General features: G+C 38.5%; 1 protein-coding gene across 3 annotated transcripts in view; it reads left to right on the plus strand.

Moving 5' to 3' along the window:
• Window positions 1-23,215, plus strand: part of LOC111143200 (S100P binding protein) — a 39,326-nt gene that overhangs the window by 534 nt on the left and 15,577 nt on the right. The window contains exons 1-5 of one of the 3 annotated variants that reach the window (XM_022496748.1): window positions 6,822-6,854; window positions 7,950-8,060; window positions 8,766-9,580; window positions 10,203-10,291; window positions 12,018-12,121. In XM_022496748.1, coding sequence (XP_022352456.1) covers window positions 8,768-9,580; window positions 10,203-10,291; window positions 12,018-12,121 — 1,006 coding nt within the window. In that variant the 5' untranslated portion in view covers window positions 6,822-6,854; window positions 7,950-8,060; window positions 8,766-8,767. Of the gene's footprint in view, window positions 1-6,821; window positions 6,855-7,949; window positions 8,061-8,765; window positions 9,581-10,202; window positions 10,292-12,017; window positions 12,122-23,215 lie in introns of those variants that run through there. The other 2 variants (XM_022496750.1, XM_022496749.1) reach the window with 2 other exon arrangements.

Genomic DNA, 23,215 nt, shown 5'->3' on the forward strand with positions numbered 1-23,215 from the left:
CTCGGGTGAGCGGTGCACCGCGCAGGCCTGCGGAGGGGTCGGTTTGGCGCCTGCGGGGGGAGGGGCGGGGAGCTACCCCGTGCTTCTCCCGCCTCCGCGGGGAGGCGGGAATTCTCGGTGTTTTCGGGGGAGGGAGGAGGGAAGTGCGAAGGCCCAGCCCCGATGCCAATACCGTGCTGAGGCTGTCGCGTTTCTGGGGGAGAGAGCAGGGGGCAGCCCAAGCAGTATCCTACGAAGGGTGGACTTGGGTTACCCTTCCTCTTGGCTCTCGGGACGGGAGCTGCCACCGGTTTCGTCCAGGGCGGGAGGGAAGGCAGCTGACACTCCAGGGTGGGCCCCGGAGAAGGGAAAGAAATGATTGAATTGCCGATCGGCTGATCTCCAGTTTCTTGTGAATTTGTTAGAGGTCGCAAGCTTTAGCTATCATGTATAAATTATCTAAAAAACATTTTCTTTTTAAAAAGAAACCTGTTGCTGTAGCTTAGTAATAATTTAGTTTCAATGCCCCTGTGGGATGAGAATCTTGGACTCCATATCTAGTGAAATGTTAACCTAAAGCAGAGATTTCCAGCCCTAGGTTGTTTTTCTGTCCTATAGTATTTTAATTTGCTTCAGAGGAAGTTGCAGAATTCTTACAGATAATTTCAGTTCACTTTGATTATTTTGAATGTTATGCTCGTTTTATGGAGTGATAAAGCCTAGGGAGTGCCTTTTGTGCTGTTCTGGTATTGCCTGTGGGGAAAGTTGGAAATCAAAGGCCTGTCCTTTGGAAATAATCTTTGCCCTTGACCATACTTATCAGATCTAGCTTGTCCTTGGTCATACCTATCAGATCTAGCTTGGTAATGGTCTTGGGTTAAGAACCTTGAAGGAGGGATATGGAGTTGTGTCTGGTGTTGCAATTTTAAGGCTTTGTGCTCTAAGGCAATAGGTTTTCTTAGGTAGGATAAAAATAGCAAGGGAACCAGTTTCTGAGGTTGCAGCTAGGTGGTTAGAGAACAGAGCATGGGGGTGGTAAACTGAAGTGTGAAGAAGGGGGTGGACAGGTGAGAGAGATGTGGAAGGACAGAATAGGGTCACAGGAGGGATGGGGAGCAGAGGAATTAAGAGATAGACTTAGGAGATGGAGAAAATATTCTTCCCTTAAAAATAAAGAGATCCTTATTTTAGGTGGAAGTTACTAAGCAAGTGCCAAGAAAGGCAGTTAATGGTAGAATGGCAGACAGAGAAGTGCTAAGGCTGTCTTGTGGAAATTCACTTTAGATCTTAATGTTATCTGAGATTTCCCCCTCTTGCAAATTCATTGTATATCAACTTTAATTAGCATAGGGCCTTTAGGTGTAGAGTGCTTTCATAAACATCACTTCATTTGATCCTCATGATGATCTGTGTTTGAAGTTAACAGCGTATAATTGTATCCTCCATTTTTCAGATGACTGTTCTCATCTGAATTGTGGTTCAGAGACTTCAAGTGACTTGTGCGGTCTCTGAATTTTATTTTATTTATTTATTTTTTTAAAGATTTTATTTATTTATTTGACAGAGATCACAAGTAGGCAGAGAGAGAGGAGGAAGCAGGCTCCCCGCTAAGCAGAGAGTCCGCTGGAGCCCGATGTGGGTCTTGATCCCAGGACCCTGGAATCAGGACCCCAGGACCCGAGCTGAAGGTAGAGGCTTCAACCCACTAAGCCACCCAGGCGCCCCGAGGTCTCTGAATTTTAGTTCAGTCCCTCTATACAGGACACGTTAATTCGAAGGATTTGCCTGATACTTCAAATGTCCACACAGCCTGGTCTTTAATTAATTCAATGGCAATATGGTTGAACTAGAAGAGATTAGAGTATACCAGATAATTTCTTAACAAGCAAGGACCTAGGGAAAATTCTCAATTAGATTAGCATTCTTTCTTACCATGCCTGTGCTTCCTTGAGACTCCTCAGGGGTCAAGGAGTTGATGATAGTGGGAAGAAATAGAAACTATAGCCCCTACTTCCTGAGCTTTTCCATTGTGCTTGTAGTACTCACAGTGCTTTGTGTTCATGGTCTCGTTTAATTATGGCAACAACACTATGAGATAGCTACTGTGATGGTCCCTGTTGTGTAGGAGAGGACATTTGAAACTACAGAATATAATCATTATATTTCTCTACTGACTTATTAATTTAAAATTTTTATTAAATATTTTAAGCATATAAGGTTTATAGGAAATAACATAATGCTACTATTACACACATCATTCAGCTTTAATTTATCAATGTAGGCAGGCTGAATTAAGAGCACTGGGTGGGGGGGGTCCCTCTAATACCAGTTGACTACGGTCCTTTGCTTTGTTCAGAATAAGAATCATATGGGAGCCAGGAGGAAGTGAGAACAGAGTTCATTGAATAGTAAGTGATAGAGGATAGCAGAGTGTCTGGGAGACTCCAAAAATGAAAAGTAAGTTACTCTGTCACTTGGGGTTATGGTTTTATATTGGAAAGGGTCCAGGGTTAATGTTCCTTCAGGAACCCAAGGAAGCCTCCAATCAAAGGTTAGTTTCAGGTGAATAGTAGGTGTTATTCCATAAATCACTGAAGGTAGGGGGTATTGATGCCAGTGTCAGGCAAGGTTTGTTTGAAGCTGATGTCTGTGAATCTGTTTGGGATCGGTTCTTTTTAGATGTTACCAGGTGTTTGGGGCCTAGGATGGAACTTAGAGAATGATTAACTTTCTTGTCTCCGTTTGGAGTGGCAACGTAGCTTCTTTGTTTTATTCAGATGCAAAATGTAGACCTTGAAACAGGACTTAGCACTAGAACAGCAGAAATGGAATCTTTCTAAAATCTTTCTAATCTTTCTAAAATGGTGTCCCTGGCTCCCTTTTTTTTTTTTTTTTTTTTTTTTTTTTTAAATTTTTTTAAGCCCCTGCACAGGGCCTGAACTCAACAACCCTGAGATCAAGACCTGAGCTGCTATCAAGAGTTGGTTGCTTAACCAACTGAGCCACCCAGGCCTCTGGCATATATATATTTGATTTTTTTTTTAAGATTTTATTTATTTATTTGACAGATAACAAGTAGGCAGAGAGGCAGGCTCCCTGCTGAGCAGAGAGCCTGATCCCAGGACCCTGAGATCATGACTTGAGCCGAAGGCAGAGGCTTAACCCACTGCGCCACCCAGGTGCCCCCATATATATATTTTAAAGTAATTTCTACGCTCCCGATGTGGGGCTCAAAGGCACCCCTTGCCATATTTTTTATAGGTTTTTTTTTGTTAATTTTTTAAAGAAATAAGACATTACAGATAGAATTGAAGATATTCATACCCCCTTGCCATTTCTCTTCCCTCTCTACCCCCAGAGGTAATCATTGTCCTGAATTTTGTGCTGCTTATTCCCATGCATGTTTTTATAATTTAATGATATATATATGTATCCATACACTATATGGTATTATTTCTCTAACAGATTGCAAGGGAAAAAAAAGATGGGGGAATCCGTAGATTAAAATATACAAAACATATCAGCCAGTTGCAGTGTGTGGACTTAATTTGGATACTGATTTTTTTTTTTTTTAAGATTTTATTTATTTATTTGCCAGAGAGAGACATCGAGAGAGGGAACACAAGCAGGGAAATGAGAGAGGCAGAAACAGGCTTCCTGTCACGCAGGGAGCCCAGTGTGGGACTTGATCCCAGGACTCTGGGTTCATGACCTGAGCCGAAAGTAGACACTTAATGACTGACCCACCCTGGCGCCCTGGATACTGATTTTTTTTTTTTTTTAAGATTTTATTTATTTATTTGACAGAGATCACAGGTAGGCAGAGAGAGAGAGGAGGAAGCAGGCACTCCATGGAGCAGAGTGCCAGATGAGGGGCTCTATCCCAAGACCCTGGGATCATGACCTGAGCCTAAGGCGGAGGCTTTAACCCACTGAGCCACCCAGGTGCCCCATTTTTTTTTTTAAATCTTTTATTTATTTGATAGAGAAACAGCAAGAAAGGGAACACAAGCAGGGAGAGCAGGAGAGGGAGAATCAGGCTTCCCTTTGAGCAGGGAGCCCGATGTGGGGCTCGATCCCAGGACCCTCGGATCATGACCAGAGCCAAAGGCAGACGCTTAACTACTGAGCCACCCAGGTGCCCCCTGATTTTTTTTTTTTATCTTTAAAAATAAGACATTTATAAAATAATTGGGTGCCTGAACCATGTATTTTACAGTAAGGAATCCTTTTTATTTATAGATGAAATGATGTGATGCCTGGGATTTGCTTCAAAATAATCCCATAAAGGGGCACCTGGGTGGCTCAGTTGGTTAAGCAGCTGCCTGTGGCTCAGGGTCCTAGGATCTAGGCCCACATGAGGCTCCTGGCTCAGCGGGAAGCCTGCTTCTCCCTCTCCCTCTGCTATTCCCCCTGCTTGTGTGTGTGCTCTTGCTCTCTCTCTCTCTCTCTCAAAACAAATAAATAAAATCTTTAAAAACAAAACAAACAAACCAAGGTAATCTGATGAAGTTAGGGAGTGGATGGGATAAGATTTGCTATGGGTTGATAGTTGTTGGCGTTGTGATGGGTATATGGGGTTTTGTTATACTGTTGTTACATTTGTGTATGTTGTAAGTTATGTGTAATAAAAACCTTTTTAAAAGGAGGAAATAAAATTGTGGAGAGAATGACTTGGGTAAATTAAAAGTTCTATATGTGCGTGCATGTGCCCGCGCGCGTGTGTGTATACACACACTATTGTTTTGCATGCTTTTGCTCCCAAACGTTGGAACATTCTCTGAAAGAAACTCAGAAGAGCTCTGTGCCTCTGGATGTCATGTGGTATAGAGATGGATGCTTTCAGTTGTTGTGAAGGATATTGGTCCTATGCATGCACAATCAAGTTTGCAAGTAAGGATGTTTTTCTTCCAGTGAGATTTGGCCACATTCAGGGATATGTCTCATCTTCTATTCTACTTGGGAAGTCAAGGGAAGCCTGTGTGTAATAAAATGGCTTAAGTTATTTTTGCCAAGGGGGATCAAATGTCCTCTTCAGTGTCTTTATTTTTCATAGTATATTAGAGAGTGTACTGAAATTAAGAGGCTCTGCTGTTTGTTGACCCACCCAGGGCATATCTGTGAGAAGGGTAACAGAGAAGACTTTACTTCTGGAATTAGAACTGTGTTTGGATCCTCGTTCTAGCTTTAATAGGTCTGTGTGCTTGGTTGAGTTACTTGATGCCTCTAACTATAGTTTTTAAGAATGAAGATTTATTGAACTCTTCATTTGGTCATGCCAGCTGCTTGAACTAGACCTTCCTTTTGGAAGGAGTTTGAGTGAGAGTGGAGTTAGTGGCTCAGAAAGGGCTTCTCAGAAATAGAGCTGCTTAACATCAGTGCCTGTGATACTTGTGCTTGGCACCTATAAACTTTAGACTTTTTCTTACTGCAGCCTAAAGAAATACTAGAAAATAACCTAGTCACTGGGCAAAGAAAACTATTTTTCTCTTCGTAGAGGCACCTGCTTCAGTGCCTGCAGTGCCTGGAACTCTCTTAACAATGCTGGAATATTGGTAAAATAACATAAAAAGTCTTAGCAGCCCTAAGTTTAAATAAAAAAGAAAGCTTAGTTTATTTGGCAAGGTCTATGTTATGTTGAGGAGTTAAATTAGAAGTTTTAAAATGAAGAAGGGGGGCTTGGATGGCTCAGTTGGTTAAGCAGCTGCCTTCGGCTCAGGTCATGATCTCGGAGTCCCTAGATGGAGTCTCTCATCAAGCTCCCAGCTCCATGTGGAGTCTGCTTAGAACCCTGACTTTCTCCCCTCTCATGCTCTCTCTGTTTCTTTCTCTCAAAAATAAATAAATAAAATCTATTAAAAAAGAAAAAAGGTTTTAAAATGGGCGCACCTGGGTGGCTCAGTGGGTTGAGCCTCTGCCTTCAGCTCAGGTCATGATCTCAGGGTCCTGGGATCCAGCCCCGCATTGGGCTCTCTGCTTGGTGGGGAGCCTGCTTCCCCCTCTCCCTCTCCCCGCCTCTCTGCTTACTTGTGATCTGTCAAATAAGTAAAATCTAAAAAAGAAAAAAAGTTTTAAAATGTGTTTCACAGTGCCTGGTTTATTATTGGTACTTTATATTTCTTGCTGGCCCATCTCATAAGATGAGTAAATTTAACTAAGTTTCTTCTTTTTAAAAAAAATTTTATTTCTTTCCCCTCCAGTTTTATTGAGATATAATTGATACAGTATATTAGTTTAAAGCATACAGTGTAATGATAAATGTACATATTACTAAATGATTACCACAGTAAGAATAGTTAACATATATCCCCTCACATAGTTGTTTTTTTTTTTTAAGATTTTATTTATTTATTTGACAGATCACAGAGAGTAGGCAGAGAGGCAGAGAGAGAGAGAGAGAGAGAAGAGGAAGCAGGCTCCCTGCTGAGCAGAGAGCCGGATGTGGGACTCGATCCCAGGACCCTGAGATCATGACCTGAGCCAAAGGGAGAGGCTTAACCCACTGAGCCACCCAGGCGCCCTCACATAGTTTTTTTCCTTGTAATGAGAACTTTTAAAACCTACTCTTAGCAACTTTCAAATATAAAATACAGTATTGTTAACTATAGTCACCATGTTGTACATTATGTAAATCCTTTCTGACTCTAAAGTTCTGTAATCCTCTCCTCCTTTCTCTAGAACTTTATTGTTTATACCATTTTATATTTTCTCATATTGGTGCATAACTTTCAATTTATTGCCCTAGGAGGATTATACTTTTTTAAGTAGGCTCCACACTGGGCTTGGAGCCCAATGTGGGGCTCGAACTCACAACCGTGAGATCAAGACTTGAGCCCAGATCAAGAGTTGGACACTTAACTGACTGAGCCACCCAGGTACCCAGATTATATGTTCTTTAAGGATGGAAAATGTATCTTTATTTTTTATTTTATTTTTAAAGATTTTATTTATTTGAGAGAGATAGTGAGATCATGAGAGGGGAGAAGGTCAGAGGGAGAAGAAAACTCCCTGTGGAGTTGCCCGATATGGGACTGGATCCCAGGACTCTGGGATTATGACCTGAACCAAAGGCAGTTGCTTAACCAACTGAGCCACCCAGATGCCCTGTATCTTTATTTTTTAAGAAGCCACAAAGAAACATGTTATCTTGCTCAGTGCTCAGAAAATGTTTTCTGAAAGAATGCATGAACTAAAGCTAGAATTCAGGATGTGGAGGGAAAGCGGGGTGGGAAAGTCCTAGAAGGCACTTTCCAAATTTATTGAGTTTAGTGTTTTGGCATTTCTTACAGCTTCTCAGATGTTGACATGATAATGTGAAATATAAGGTTTTAATCACCTTCCCATCTAGAAAATAATTTAGGTCCATCACTGTTTAAAAGCTAGGTTTTAATTGTATAAATAATATACAGGTACTCAAGTAGAATGACACTGAAGTCTCCTCTTGACCTCTCTCAGTTCCCTCATAGGTTTTAACAATCATCAGTTCTGTTTATATTTTTCTGTTCTTTGCATTTATATATAAATTGAAAATGAGACTTCAGTATGTTTGATCATGATTAACTTGTAGGTCTTGGTGGAATCTTAGACATAGCCTGGTCCCCATTTTATAAATGAGGAAACAAGTCCAAATGGTTAAGTGGCTTATGTAAATTATCACAGCTGGTTAGTGACAGAACCAGGACTACAAGCAAGATCTCAGTACTCCAAGCCAGTATTCATTTTGCTGGAGCAAATGATATTCTTAAGAAAGTACAAAATTGTTGGGAGGAACAAAACTAGTTCCTTAGTTGCATAATTTTTCCTCTAAAGATTTTTTTGATGTTCTTGACTCAAAATCCAACTTTCTGGTATTTAAAAAAATCAAGATCAAAATTAATAGGTGGAGCACCTTAAAGCATAATACAGTTGACTTTGTAATTAGCAGAGTTGAAAGTGATGAGAAGATCCTCTAATTTTCTTTGTGCCTGCAGGAAGGTGGGAGTCAATCATTTTGACAAGTCTCCTGAAAGGAACAGCTAGCAGGAGCTGAAACCTTTTCCCATTTGGTCTCGTGGCAGAGATCACACCAGCAGCTCCACACAGTATGGAAGACAATTCTTATATTCTTAAAGTTTTGTGTTTTTTTTTTTTAATTTCAGAAGTTGTACATTTGTTTTTTTCTAAACTATATAAGAATCCAAACCTTTTACATAATATATATTTGTTTTATTTGTATGTTGTGGATATCATTCCATGATAGTATATACTGCTCTACTTCATTATGTTTTTAAATAGTTTTAAAGTATTCCATAGTATGAATGTACCATGATTTCACTGAGCAGTTCTGGTGATGGACATTTAGGTTGTCTCTAATATTTGGCTATTTTAAATAATGTTGCTTTGAACATCCTTATAAATGTATCTATGTGCATTTGTATAGGTACTGCTGCAGGAAGAATTCACAGAATTGAAATTGTGGGGTCAAATGGTATTGCAGATTACTCTCCACAAAATACTGTGCTGACTTAACACTCTTTGATACTGATAGTGTTTGAGGATGCTTGTTTCCTACATCCTTATCAACTTACATATTATGGCATCTTAATTTTCACTATTTTGTTAGGAAGAAAAGTCTGTCACTGTTCTAATGTGTATTTCCATGATTCTCGTAAGGTTAAATATCTTAAAATTATTTCTCATGTTACAAGTCACAATGCAAAGAATTTGAAATATAGGGACACCACCACTGTAGAACAGATATAGGGATAATTCGTGTTCCTTAGTGAGACTGCCTCTTATTTTTCCAGATATGACGTGCTCACTAATGTCCTCTGAACAGTCTTCTGGAACTTCTCTCTTGCCTAAAGACAATGCCCCATTTTCTTGGGGTTCCTTGGATGAGGATGGGTTGGATGACTCCTTGCTGGATCTGTCTGAGGGAGAAGAAGATGATGGCCATTTCAGTTTCACAGAGGAAGATATTCAAGAGCTCTTGAAGGATGACGACCTTAAAGATGATAGCAGGCGTGTTGAGAAAGGAGAGAAAGGGAGTCAAATTCTATTTGACTCTTCCCAAGAGAAAAATTCATTGTACAGCTTGGGACCAGTAGCTGAGACCTCCGGCCTCTTAAAACTACCTCAGCTAAGTACATCAGTTGGTCATGGACCAACTCCTGCTAAACCATTAAACAGACACTTTGCACTAGAAAAGAATCTTATAAAAATAACAGTTGTTACACCATTTGATCCAACAGTTTGTGATGCTGTGCTTGATAAGGACAAGACTGATTCATTCAAAGATACTGAAAAACCTTCCTCCCTTGGGGAAGAGATGAGAAAAGATGGTCTTAGCCCAAATGAGAGCAAACTCTGCACTGAGTCTGAAGGGATTGATCCCAGTAATTCTGCTTGGGATGTGCCCCCACTCTCTTCTCCTTCAGACAGTGACTTTGAACAAACTATGTCTGATAAAAATATACTTGAGAGTAAGAGACCTACACCTGTATTCTCTCAGATCGTGGACCATTCAGAGACTCCTAATATGGGGTCATCCTGGAAAAATGGATCACATAAATCAAATTGCGAAGTGAGGTTTCCGGTTGTTTCCAGTTCATCAAACAAAGTAAGTATATTTTTTCAAGGTAGATAGAAAAATTATTTTCACTTAAAGCTGTATAGCAGAACTTTGTATTCATCAAACAAATTGGGATTTGAATCCTGACTGGAACTGTGACCTTGGGAAAAGTGTTTAGCCTCTCTGTTCCTTGTATTTCTTACCCATATATTATACTAAATAATACTTCACAGTATAGTAAGGATTAATGAAATAATATATTTATAGTAATTGGCATATAATATTAAATTATTACTTACTGAATAATTACTAAGGTAATGATGATTTTACTATTATTTCCCCTTTCTTTGGGTTTCAGCTTAATTCTCAATCTCTGGTGCCATACTAAAATGAGGCACAGCACCTGATTAGCTCCTGAAGAGCTGAAAAAGCTTAGGCAATTTACCTAACCTCTTTGAGCCTGATTCCCTGTTTATCAAATGGGCATACCACTTAGGGTTTCTTTCTTTTCCTTAAAATTACAATCACTATCTCATTTAAAGTATCTGTCATTGTGCCTGGTACATAGGGTTCAGAAATATGCTTCTGTAGCCTTTATTAAGAATATGTCCATAAATAGTGTTTTCAGCTTTTTCCTTATAATTATCTTTCCTTCTGCTCTGAACGAAAGCAGGATGTTCTTGACAAGGATTCGGGGAGGCTGAAAGTCAGTGAGAGAAGACTAGGCAAAGTCATTCCTGTTCTGCAAAACAAAAGAAGGTAACAGTATGATAATATTCTGATTTCTATTGGTTCTGTTCAGTTTCTTTCTTTCCCACCTCAGTTCTCCCTTAGTGTAGAATAAAACCATGTACCAGGTATAAGCATACTTTTAAGTGCTGGGACAGCTAACGCGTAGCGTTAAGTGTGACCTTGGGCAAGTCACATGACCTGTGACTTCAGTTTATTTGTCAACAAGTGAGGCTAAGGATGCCTTCTCCGCTGCCTCACAAAGTTATTTTGGGAATAAAAGAGACTTATTAGTGAAAGCACTGTATAAATGTAAGATTTCTTTTCCTGTGCATCCGGAATCTTGGTCATAGATACGACAGGAGGTTAGAATAATTTTTTTTTTTAAAGATTTTATTTATTTTTATTTGACAGAGATCACAAGCAGGCAGAGAGGCAAGGCGGGGGCGGGGGGGGGGGGGGGGGGGGAAAGCAGGTTCCCCGCTGAGCAGAGAGCCCAATGTGGGGCTTGATCCCAGGACCCTGAGATCAAGACCTGAGCCAAAAGCAGAGGCTTAACCCACTGAGCCACCCAGAAGCCCCTAATTTTAACACAGATAATTAAAATACAATTACGTAGAAAATCCTTTTGTTATCTCGCCCAACTTGAATGCAACTGTCCTTGGGGAAAAATTCTAGTGGAGATTGTAGATTTGGGTCATCTTTTTGGTCTGTTCTCTTGTTGCCAGGAGATGGCAGTGTCTCTACATGGGCCTTCTCAGTTAACAAAGCTGTTTTTTTATGTTGAATCAGATTGGCTTCCTTATAATGAGATTTAAAAAATTTTTTTGATTACACAGATGCTGAGTCTTTCTGCTTAAAATTTTTTATTTTTTTAAAGATTTTTATTTAAGATTTTATATATTTATTCGACAGAGAAAGAGAGAGGAAGAGAGTGCACAAGCAAGGGGGAGTGACAGGCAGAGGGAGAGGGAGAAGCAGATTCACTGCTGAGAAGAGAGCCCAATGCAGGGCTCCATCCTAGGACTCTTTGATCATGACCTGAGCCAAAGGCAGATGCTTAACTGACTGAACCTCCCACACACCCCACTGCTTTAAATTTTCAAAAATATATTAAAAATAAGGCTAAAGTCCCCTTTGACTATGCTCCATAATGCCAGTTTTTTGGTTTTTTGTTTTGTTTTGTTTGCATAATTGAGGGAAACTTTGTGACTTACTTAACAGTGGAAATTATACCAAGGAGCCAAGTCAGGCTACTTGGGACAGTTATGTACTTATTATCTCAATAGTCTCTTCCACTGACTCCACAGTTATCAGTGCAATAAGGATGAGCAAGGGCCAGACATTGTTCTTGCCAAGGTCACCAGTGTTCTAATTGCCACATCCAGCTGGTTCTTTTTAGTCTTTATCTCATTAAGTTTTTCTGTGGCTCTGTCAAGTTAGCTATGTCCTGATTAACCTTGAATTACTCAACAAGTGCTTTCTTTCTCTAGGGACTAGGTAATCTTCACTTTCTTACGCCTTGTTAGCAGGAGTTTGTATCTGTTTCTCATCTTCCTTTTTACCTTATCTCCATACTTGATTTCAGCTTTATACTGGGTGACTAATAATGTTTTCTGTCACTGGATCTTAAAAGAGTATTTTGCCTCTGAAAGTTAGTTGTTCTAACTAATCAGCAATATATGAGTTCTCTCTACAAAGCACTATACTCATGGTTCTAATGGACTGTTTTTCCTCCTGATTTGCTTTGTTCAAGGACTAATGTTTCGACGTTTTCACAGTCAGATCTAGAAAAGCAGAAGGAAAGTTATCTCAAGGAAGTCATTGCTCATATAACACACCCGAAGGACACTAACCAAGGTAACATGGTAGAATGGCCTGTAAAAGATGTGATGGGATTTTTCTTTTTTCCAGTGTAATATGAATTAAACTGGGAGATTATTTTGAGTTTTCTTAAACTGATGAGAGAGAGAACTTTCTTACCCCCACAGATTTTTACTTGAAGGGATTGCCTAACCAAGTAAGATCCTAAGTGGTTTGGCTAACCAGTATTAGAGGGGATCTAAGGAGACTCATACCAGTACCTGAAGAGTGCTTCCCCGATGGTTGAGGGTTGTAACCAGACCCATAGTTTTTGGATAGGGAATTTTTTGTTGGAAAAATAGAAGTGGATGACCAGGGGCTGCTTAGTAATCACTAGTTTTTTATTTAGAATTATTTCTTTTCCCTGTTTCCTTCAGGATTTAAATGTAAAAAGCAAGCATTTCAAATACCATTTTGCATCTTGACATTTGAATAAAAGCTCTTAAAAGGTTTTGACTACCTTCCAAATTCTTCAAGCTGACTTCTCCCTGGCTCACTAAAAGCTCTTAGAAACCAAAATGACTGGATTCTTTCTCCAGCCCTCAAGAGATTATTGTCTATGTTATTATTCATTCTGGACTAGTAGCTGATGGGAAAACTCCTAAAGGGAGGGGAACTTGTGGGCTCTAATGAAGGTGCCGAGATCAGAGAGGTACTGATAAAAAGGATTCTTTCTCATAAAGATTGCTCCATATTCCGTCATCTTCAGCTTCTTTGTTCATTAAGCCAGCCTTTCTCAATCACTTTCAGTGGCGCTAGGTTTGAAGATTAGGGATTGGAAATATAAAGAGGACCGAAGTAGGGTCCTGGCTCTCTAGGAATTGATAGCTCACAGAAGGAAAAGATAATTATACCACAATATTGATTAGAATATCTCTAATCAGTAAAGATATAATTCTAATAGAATTATATATAAAGTGCACTAGGAGCAAGGAAGAAGCACTTCTGTTTGTGTTTGGGGAAAGTAGAAGATGGGGAAGAGGGATGATCTAGCTAGTCTCCATGGGGAAGATAATTCTGTTACTAGAAGATCTGTCATAAATCACCAGGAAGAGTTTTAGGGGAACTTTTGGCTAAAAGATTCAGAGAAGATGCCCCTTTCCTTACAAATCTTTAATTATTTAATAGTTTTAGAACTACATCGGCCAGAAGAATTTTTTATTCCAGGTCCTTTTATTTTTTAGTCACAGATTTCATTAAGCATTCAAACGCTACTACTTGTACTGATTGCTCAGCCCTCTGTGAGCTCTCTTTGTTTGAACTATTTTAAAGGTCTGGTGGAACTAGAGACACTCCTCTCCCTTGGAGAGGGGCTTGGACCCCCTTCACCTGGGTCAGTGATTGGAGGGGCAGATTAAAAGAACTTTGTGTATGTTTAACCCCTGTGGAAGAGACTTGGACATTGCTTTTCCCTCTCTGAAGTGACTTTCTTTTATGTCCTAGGCAATTCGGAATGATGATATCCAATTACATTTTCCTTTCTCCCATCCAGGTACTAACCAGGCCCGACCCTGCTTAGCTTCCGAGATCAGACGCATTTTCCTTTCTCATTTGGGGCATTTAGAAAAGAAAATTTCACAAGAAAAGCTGTGAGCAGCTGCTCATGTTTGTAGCATCTTTTCCTGTCTCTTTCCCATTCAGCAGTCCTTCTCCCACGACACCATAATAATTTATATCCCACAAGGAAGAACTAGGATAATGCAGATAGAGTAGACAGCATATTTTAGTGGTTGGGAAAGTAAAGTCTAGTCTAGAGTTAACTTCTGGGTACTTATCCTAGCTCCACTGCTTATTGGCTGTGTGACCTTGAGCCAATAAAACTCCGTTTTCTCATTTGCAAAATGGGTATAATAATGAGGCTTAACATATATGAAAATTTAGGTACAAATGTAATGATAGAACAGTACCTAGCTCTGGTCGCCAACATGTATTGAATACTTGGTATTATTTGCAAGAAGGGTATCCTTTCACACTGAAGTTTTTATAGGTAAAATTGTGTGATGCCAGGTATTGGTTTTCAAATTTTGGAAAAAAAAAAAAAAACCCAAAAACCGAAACTGTGAAAAAATAGAGGAAACAGCTTTAACAAAATGTTGGTGTATGAAGCTCAGTAATAGTTATGTGTGGGGTCATTGTTATTTTCTACTTTGTATTTGAAAAAATAACCATAATAAAAAGTTATTTTTTTAAAAAGTGCATCTTTTAGGGGATTCCTTTTTGATGTCTAAGAATTGTGAACATCACCAGTTATTCTAAAAACTTCACAGGCATCCACTGCTTGCTTCTGCTTTCTAGGAACCTAGTATGATACCATGTTCTTGTGTTCCTTCCTGCTGCCCACTATTCGTGCATTCAGAGTTTAAAGATTATATACTCATTTGCAAAGGGAGAGTGGGGGGCATATTTCATTGCTCTCTATTTATATATGAAGTAAAGAGCTGCCAGAAGCAAACAGAGGAAGCATATAGTGCCTCCTGTCCTTTTTGATACGTATAGTGCTGTGTCACCTTGGAAAAGTATAATTATTCAAGTTCTTTATTAGATACAGAGAAATTAAAATTAGTAGATTCAAATGGAGTTGCTGCCAATTCCGTTTGAATCCTTTCCATTAGGTTAGTCGTCTTTCACTTTGTCAATAATGTGTATGTTACTGATCTAGAATATGATAATGTGAATCATCCTTCAGCTTCATTATTCTAGTATCTCTTTTTAGTTTAATGCCACATGAGTCTCTTAATAGCATTCAGAAAGAAATACGAACAACTTCTTCCTGACATTCCAGCTCATGGAAAACTTTATATGGAATAATAAATTCTTAGAATAGAAAAGGTCATTAAGATCTTCTCTTTACTCTCCTAACATATAAATCTTTTCTGTATATCTTTGTCCGGTGACCATTCAGCCTTTGCTTAGAGTTCTAATAATGCAAAACTCATTAAATCATGAAGCAGGCCATTCATTGCTTAAAAAATTCTAATTCTTAGAAAAGTGATTTCTTACATTGAGCCGAACTGCTTCCCTGTAGTTTCCAGTGGTAGTTTCTAGTTCAGCCCTCTGGGAACACAAAAAATAGCTATTACCTTCCAAATACTTAATGTATTCTAAGTACCTTTTCATGTTAAATATCTCAAGATTTTTAATGATTAGAAAGTATTATATAATTTATTATTCCATCTTGGATAATTAGGTTGTCCCATTTTCATTAGTAATGCTGCAGTGAACATTCTGGTCAATAAATATTTATATACAACTCTTATTTCTATAGGATGAATACCTAGAAGTGGAATTGCTGGGTAAAGTATATAAATATTTTGAAAACCTCTGTTACATGTTACCAGATTGTCCTGCCCCCAAAAATTGTATTAATTTTTATTGTCACCAATTTGATAGGTAAATTTTAACATACTTTGTTTTAATAATTAGTGAGGTTAAACACTTTTTATTGATGTTTTTTGAAATATGTATTTAATTATAATTTTTAAAAATCATCTAATACCTAGTTTGTATTCCAGTTTCCCCAGTTGTCCCAAAAATGTCTTCTTGTATTGTTCAAACAGGATCTAACCAAGGTTCACATGTTTAATTATTGTCTCCTTAGTCTCTCTTAATCTAGGTCACTTGTTTGTAGATTGTCTCACATTATGAATTGTGTCTGATTGTTTCCCTGTGGTGTCATTTAACTTGTTCCTCTATTCGCCTGTATCTCCTATGAAATGGAAGTTGGATGTAGAGGAGGGATTAGATTCAGAGTAAGCATTTCTGGCTAGTGTAATTCATAGGTACTGTTGTGTGTTCATCCTGTATCATACTGGGGGCACCACCTTATGACAGGTGATCTAATAGTGATGCTAAGTTTGATAACTTGGTTAAAGTGTTAACTGCCACGGGGCACCTGGCTGACTCAATCCTTATGCGTCTGCCTTCAGCTCGGGTCATGATTCCAGGGTCCTGGGATCGAGCCCTGCATGAGGCTCCCTGGTCTGCAGGAAGCCTGCTTCTCCCTCTCCCACTCCCCTTGCTTGTGTTCCCTCTTTTGCTGTCTCTCTCTGTCAAATAAATAAATAAAATCTTTAAAAAAACAACAAAACAAATGAGAAACCAACGAGCCTTTTTCCTTCCCTGTAGTCCTGGTAACCACCATACTGCTTTCTGTTTCTATGAATTTGCCTATTTTAGATACTTTGTGTAAGTGGAATCAAACAGTACTCTTCATTTTGTGACTGGCTTATTTCATTTAGCATAATGTCCTCAAGGTTTATCTGTGTTGTAGCATGTGCCAGAATTTCCTTCCTTTTTATGGCTGACTAATGTACCACACTTTATCCATTTATCCTTCAGTGGACACTTGAGTTGCTTCCACCTCTTGGCTGTTGTGAATGGTACTGCTTTGAACTTGGGTGCTTATCTGCTAGAGATACCTATCTCCTCAAGACCTGCTTTCAGTTCTTTTGGATTTATGCCCAGAAGTATTGTTAGATCATATGGTAGTTCTTCTTTGAATTTTTTGAGGAACCTCCTTACTCTTTGACACAGTGGTTGTACTATTTTATAACCCCACCAATAGTGTACAAGGGTTCATTTCTCTGCATCCCCACCAACGCTTATTATTTTCTGTTTTCTGGTAGTAGTTGCCTTAAATGGTTGTTCTATCCATATCCGTCAGTATTACAGCTATGTGAATATTGCTCACTGCAAAGTCAGTAGTATACTGTGGTTTCAAACATTTTCTTGAATCGTTTGTTTTTATGGAGTGGTTCATGGCCTCACTTATTTTTTAAACTATGAGTTTATTTATCACTATTTTTTTTTTTTACAAATGCAACTTACTTCCTTATCTATGTTTCCTGTGTGTCTGTGTCGTGCCCCTCCACAAATGTTCAGACATACCCAGTAATCTAGCAATTCCTTCAAAATTTCTTCTGGAAACCTTTCTAGAGCCTTGTGTTCTGCTCCAATCTATACTGTTTGTTCTCTAGCCTTGCTGCAGAGCTGTCATCCTAGTGTTTGCCTTTGCTGCCCTTCTGGGTTGAATCCTGTTCTAGATCCCCATTTCTTTTTTTCTTTTTTTTTTTTTTTTTTAAAGATTTTATTCATTTATTTGACAGAGATCACAAGTAGGTAGAGAGGCAGGCAGAGAGAGAGGAGGAAGCAGGCTCCCTGCGGAGCAGAGAGCCCGATGTGGGGCTTGATCCGAGGACCCTGAGATCATGATCTGAGCCAAAGGTAGAGGCTTTAACCCACTGAGCCACCCAGGCACCCCTAGATCCCCATTTCTTCCTCTTGATCTGTTTTAGTGGAGCACATTCTTTGAGAATTTCTAAGAAAGTGATAGATAAATTTGGGTGGCCCTTCCATATCTGAAAACATCTCTTTCCTCATACTTGATTGGTAGTTTGGTATAGAATTCTAAATTCAAAGTCATTTTTCCTCAGAGTTTTGAAGGCATATATCTAATGTTCTTGTAAGGAGTCTGTTATTGGGGGGCCTGGGTGGCTCAGTGGGTTAAAGCCTCTGCCTTCGGCTCAGGTCATGATCCTGGGGTCCTGGGATCGAGCCCCGCGTCGGGCTCTCTACTCCGCAGGGAGCCTGCTTCCTCCTCCTCTCTCTGCCTGCCTCTCTGCCTACTTGGAATCTCTTTCTGTCAAATAAATAAATAAAAATCTTTTTTTTTTTTTAAGATTTTATTCATTTATTTGATAGAGAGGCAGGCAGAGGCAGAGAGAGAAGCAGGCTCCCCACTGAGCAAGGAGCCCGATGCGGGGCTTGATCCCAGGACCCTGAGATTGTGACCCGAGCCGAAGGCAGCGGCTTAACCCACTGAGCCACCCAGGCGCCCCTAAATAAATAAAAATCTTTAAAAAAAAAAAAGAAAAAAAGTCTGTTATTATAGTCACAATACTTATAATTTAATTTTTATTCCTTTTAATGTAACCTGTTTTTTTCTTTCTGGAAAGTTCTTAGTCTTTTTATCCATTATTTTATGCAAATTATTCCACTTGCTGGGACATTTTCTTCTTACTGACTACTTTCATATTCACATTTATGATTTCTAAGAGTTTTTTTCCTTTTTTGTTCCCTTTGCATATTATGTTCTTATTTTATGAACTAATTGCTTATCTCAAGATTTTTTCTTTCTTTCTTCTTTTTTTTGGGGGGGGGGGTTGTTTAAAGAATTTATTTATTTATTTGAGAGGGAGAAAGAGAGAGCGCCCAAGAGCAGGAGGAAAGAGAAGCATATGGGACCCAATCCCAGGACACTGGGATCATGACCTGAGCAAAAGGCAGTTGCTTAACTAACTGAACCATGAGGTGCCTCGATTTTCTTTTTTGAGTAATAAGTCAGATATAGTAAACTGCACAAAATTAACATGTACAACTTGTTGAGTTTTGACATTTCTATACACCCATGAAACTAGCAGCAATTAAGATAAATATACCACACCACAAAGTTTCTTTGTCCCTCTTTGTAATTCCTCCTTCCTGCCTTTCCTTGCCACCTTCATTTCCCAGGCAACCACTGATCTGCTGTCACTATAGTTTGTAATTTCTAGAATTTTATGTAAATGGAATCATATAGTATATATACTAGCTTCTTTCTCAAAGCATAATTATTTTGAAATTCATAATTTTGTTGATAGTTTATTCCTTTTTCATTGCTGAGTAGTATTCCATTATAGAAATATACCACAATTTGTTTATCCATTCACCTGTTGATGGGCATTTGGGTTGTTTCCAAATTTTGCCTATTAAAAATAAAGTTGTTATGAATATTCATGTACAAATCTTTGTATGGATATGCTTTCATTTTTCTTGAGTAAAAATCTAGGGGTAAAATGACTGGGCCATATGGTAGGTATATGTTTAAGTTTTTAAGAAACTACCAAACCTGGGACTTCTAGGTGGCTAAGTCTGTTAAGCATCTGACTCCTAAGACTGCTCAGGTCACAGTCTTAGGGTCGTGAGATTGAGTCCCAAGTTGGGCTCCATGCTCAGCGGGGAGTGCTTGAGATTTTCTCCGTCTGCCCCTCTCCCAGCTCATGCATACACACTCTCTCTCTCTCAAATAAATAAATCTTTAAAAAAAAAAAAACCCAAACCACCAAACTTTTCCAAAGTGGTTGTACTATTTTATATTCTCACCAGCAGTATATGCTCCCATCCTTATGAAGGATTGTTCATGGACAGTATATAGAAATTCAGGTGATTTTTATACATTGATCTTATTCTGCAGCCTTGCTAATAAACTCTACTTGTTACTTTGGTGCCTTTTTTGTCCATCACCTCAGTTTCTCTATCTGTGATCATGTCATTAGCAAATAATCACATTTTTACTTGTTCCTTTCCAATTTGGATGCCTTTTATTTAATTTTCTTGCCATATTGCACTAGCTAGAACCGCCAGTATAATGCTTAATACAAGTAATACAGGTAACTTGTTGCTGATCTTAGCAGGAAAGCATTTAGTCTTTAATTGTTACGTTAACTAGTATGTTAGCTGTATCTCCTAGATACCCTTTATCAAATTTGCAGTGTTCTCTCCTGTTTATAGATTGTTGAGAGTTTTATTAGAAATGGATATTGGATTTTGTCAAATACTTTCTCTGCGTCCGTTAAAGTGATCATACAGTGTTGTTGTGTTTTTTAAAGTCCATTAATTGGAGAATGATATTTGATTTTCTAGTGTTAAGCCAGTGGTACATTTCTGGTTTTCATGCATTCTGCACTTGGTCTTAAAGTATTATCCTTTTAAAGTAATAGCATTGGGTTGATTTGCTAAAATTTTATTAGGCATTTTTGCATCTGCCTCAATAAGGGATATTGGTCTATACTTGTAATTTTTTTTTAGAAGTTTATTTCTTTATTTTTTTTTAATGTTTTGTTTATTTATTTGACAGAGACAGCTAGAGAGGAGAAACACAAGCAGGGAAAGGGGGAGAGGGAGAAGCAGGCTTCCTGCTGAGCAGGGAGCCTGATGCGGGGCTGGATCCCGGGACCCTGGGATTATGACCTGAGCTGAAGGCAGATGCTTAACAACTGAACCACCCAGGCGCCCCTGTACTTACAATTTCTTGATTTGGTCTTAGTATCAGAGTAATGCTGGCCTCACAGAATGAATTGGGAAGTATTTCTACCTCTTCATATTTTCTGGAAGAGTTTGTATAGAAGAATTGGTATCTCTTTTTGGGTAAGCTTTGGTTGTCCTTCAAAGAGTTTCATCTAGGGGCACCTGGGTGACTCAGTGGGTTAAGCCTCTGCCTTCGGCTCAGGTCATGATCTCAGGGTCCTGGGATCGAGTCCCAGATCGGGCTCTCTGCTTGGCAGGGAGCCTGCTTCCTCCTCTCTCTCTCTGCCTGCCTCTCTGCCTACTTGTGAGCTCTCTCTGTCAAATAAATAAAATCTTTAAAAAAAAAAAAAGTTTCATCTAAGTTGTTAAATTTATTAGCATGAAGTTAATAACATTACCTTATTAGCTTTTTATGTATCTATTTATTTATGTGTGTTTGTTTATTTTAAAGATTTTTATTTATTTATTTAGAGAAAACCAGTATGCAGTTAGGGACGGGAGAAAGGGAGAGAGAGAATCCCAAGTAGACTGCTCTGAGCACAGAGCCTGAGGGAGGGTGGCTGGGCTTGATCTCATGACTGGGAGATCATGCCCTGAGCGGAAGTCAGGACTCAGACGGTTAACCGACAGAGTCACCCAGGTGCCCCGCCTTCTACATGGTATTCTGCAGTGATGTCATCTTTCCCATTTTGGTATCGGTAATTTGTGTTTTCTCTCTTCTGGCTCTCAGGCTGGCTCTCAGTCTGGCTGAGTTTATAACACTATGAACACTATGATGTAATACTTCCTTAAAAAAGAACCCAGCTTTTGTTTTGCTGATTTTTCTCTATTTTTCTATTTCATTGATTTTCATTCTGATATTTATTATGTCCTTTTTTCTGCTTACTTTGAGTTTCCTTTGCTCTTTTTCTAGTTTCTTTAGATGGTTGTTGCTAAGACCATTTATTTGAGACCTTTCTTTTCTAATTTAGTAAGGGATGTTAGGAGCAAGAGGAGATAAATTCATACAGCCAGTCTGTTTCTCTGGATGCCTTGACCTTTTTTTAAAAATCAACTTTACTGAGGTATACTTTACATGCAATAAAATGTACCCGTTTTAAGGGTACATTTTGCTGAGCTTTGGCAAATTTGTGCATCTGTGAAATCATCACAACAGTCGAGATTGATAGAACATTCCCACTATACCCAAAATCTCCCTTGTGCTCCATCTCAGTCATTCTTTCCCTGCCCGGCTCCTGTGCTGGGAAAGTGCTGATTTCTTTTTGGTCACTATAATTAGATTTGTCTTTTCTAGAGTTTCATATAAATGGAATCATGCAATATGTGTCCTTTTGTGTTTGGCTTCTTTTACTTGGAATAATTTTTACATATTTATCCATGTTGTATGTATCAGTAGTTCTGTAGTTTACTGCTGAATTTTTCCTTGTATTAATATACTATAGTCATTGTTGAATGACATTTGTGCTTCTAGTCTTTGGCTGTTAGGAATAAAGCATCTACGAGCATTCATATATGGGTTTTTGTATGGACGTGTGTTTTCATTTCTCCACGGTAAATAATTAGAGTAGTGGAATTGCTGAGTCATATAGTGTTTGTATAACTTTCCCCAAAGTGATCATACTATTCATTGTGAGTTTTGTATTGCAAAGGCTTAGGTTCTTTTTTATATATGCATATCTAGTTATTCTAGCACCATTTGTTGAAAAGATTATCCTTTCCATGGGTTTCTGAATTCTCTATTCTGTTCATTGGTATGCATGTCTATTCTTATGCCAATATTATACTGTCTTGATTACTATAACTTTATAGCAAGTCTTGAAATTATTTGGATTTCTATAATTTTTTTTTAAAAATTAACTTCAAAAAAAATTAACTTCAGCTTGTCAGTTTGTTCAAAAACACCTTTTGGGTATTTCATTGGGATTGTATTGAGTCTATAATAGATCATTTTAGGGAGAACTGACATCATAACAATACTGAGCCTTCTAATCTGTGAACAGGATATATTTCCACTTATTTATTGCCTTGTTAATTTCTGTCAGTAACATTTTATACTTTTTATTGTACAAATCTTGCACGTATTTTGTTAATTCATTCATCGATATCTCAGTGCTTTTTATAATTTAATGAACTGTCCCACCCATAAGTGTAGTCACCATCTGTCAACATACAATATTACTAAAATATTATTTACAGTGTTCTGTATGCTGTACTTTTCATTTTCGTGACTTACTGATTTCATAACTGGAAGTTTGTACTTCTTAATTTCCTTTATCTATTTCACCCATTCCCCCTATCTTCCTGCTAGCAACCACCAGTTTGTTCTTTGTATTTAAGAGTTTGTTTGAGTCTTTTTTGTTGTTTCTGTTCATTTGTTTTGTTTTTTTAGATTCCACATATAAGCGAACTCATGATATTTGTCCTCTTACTTCACTTAATATTAGACCACCTAGGCCTAGGCCCATCCATGTTGTTGCAGATGATAAGATCTCATTCTTTTTTATGGCCAACTAATATTCAAGAGAGAGTGTGTGTGTGTATATGTATCACATCTCCTTTATCCATCTATTATAGACAATTTGGTTGCTTCCATGTCTTGGCTATTGTAAATAATGTTGCAATAAACATAGGGGTGCATATATATTTTCAAATTAGTGTTTTTGCTTTCTTTGGGTAAATACCCAGAAGTGGAATACTGGATCATATGGTATATCTAATTTTAATTTTTTGAGGAACCTCCAGTACTGTTTTCCATAGTGGCTGCACCATTTTGCATTCCCAACAGTAGTCCACAAAGGTTCCCTTTTCTCCACATCCTCACCAATACTTGTTATTTTTTGTTGCTTTGGTACTGGCCATTCTGACTATGTGAAGTGATACTCATTGTGGTTTTGATACTTGGTAACTTTTTAATAAATCCCTTAGGGTTTTCTGCTTTAACATGATGCTCTCTCCAAATAAGGATAGTTTATTTTTTCCTTCCAATCTGTAGGCCTTTTGTTTCTTTTTCTTGCCTTGCTGCACTGG

This window comes from Enhydra lutris, unplaced genomic scaffold (genome assembly GCF_002288905.1).
Source record: "Enhydra lutris kenyoni isolate GAN:26980312 unplaced genomic scaffold, ASM228890v2 scaffoldscaffold9, whole genome shotgun sequence".
Lineage (NCBI taxonomy): Eukaryota > Metazoa > Chordata > Mammalia > Carnivora > Mustelidae > Enhydra > Enhydra lutris.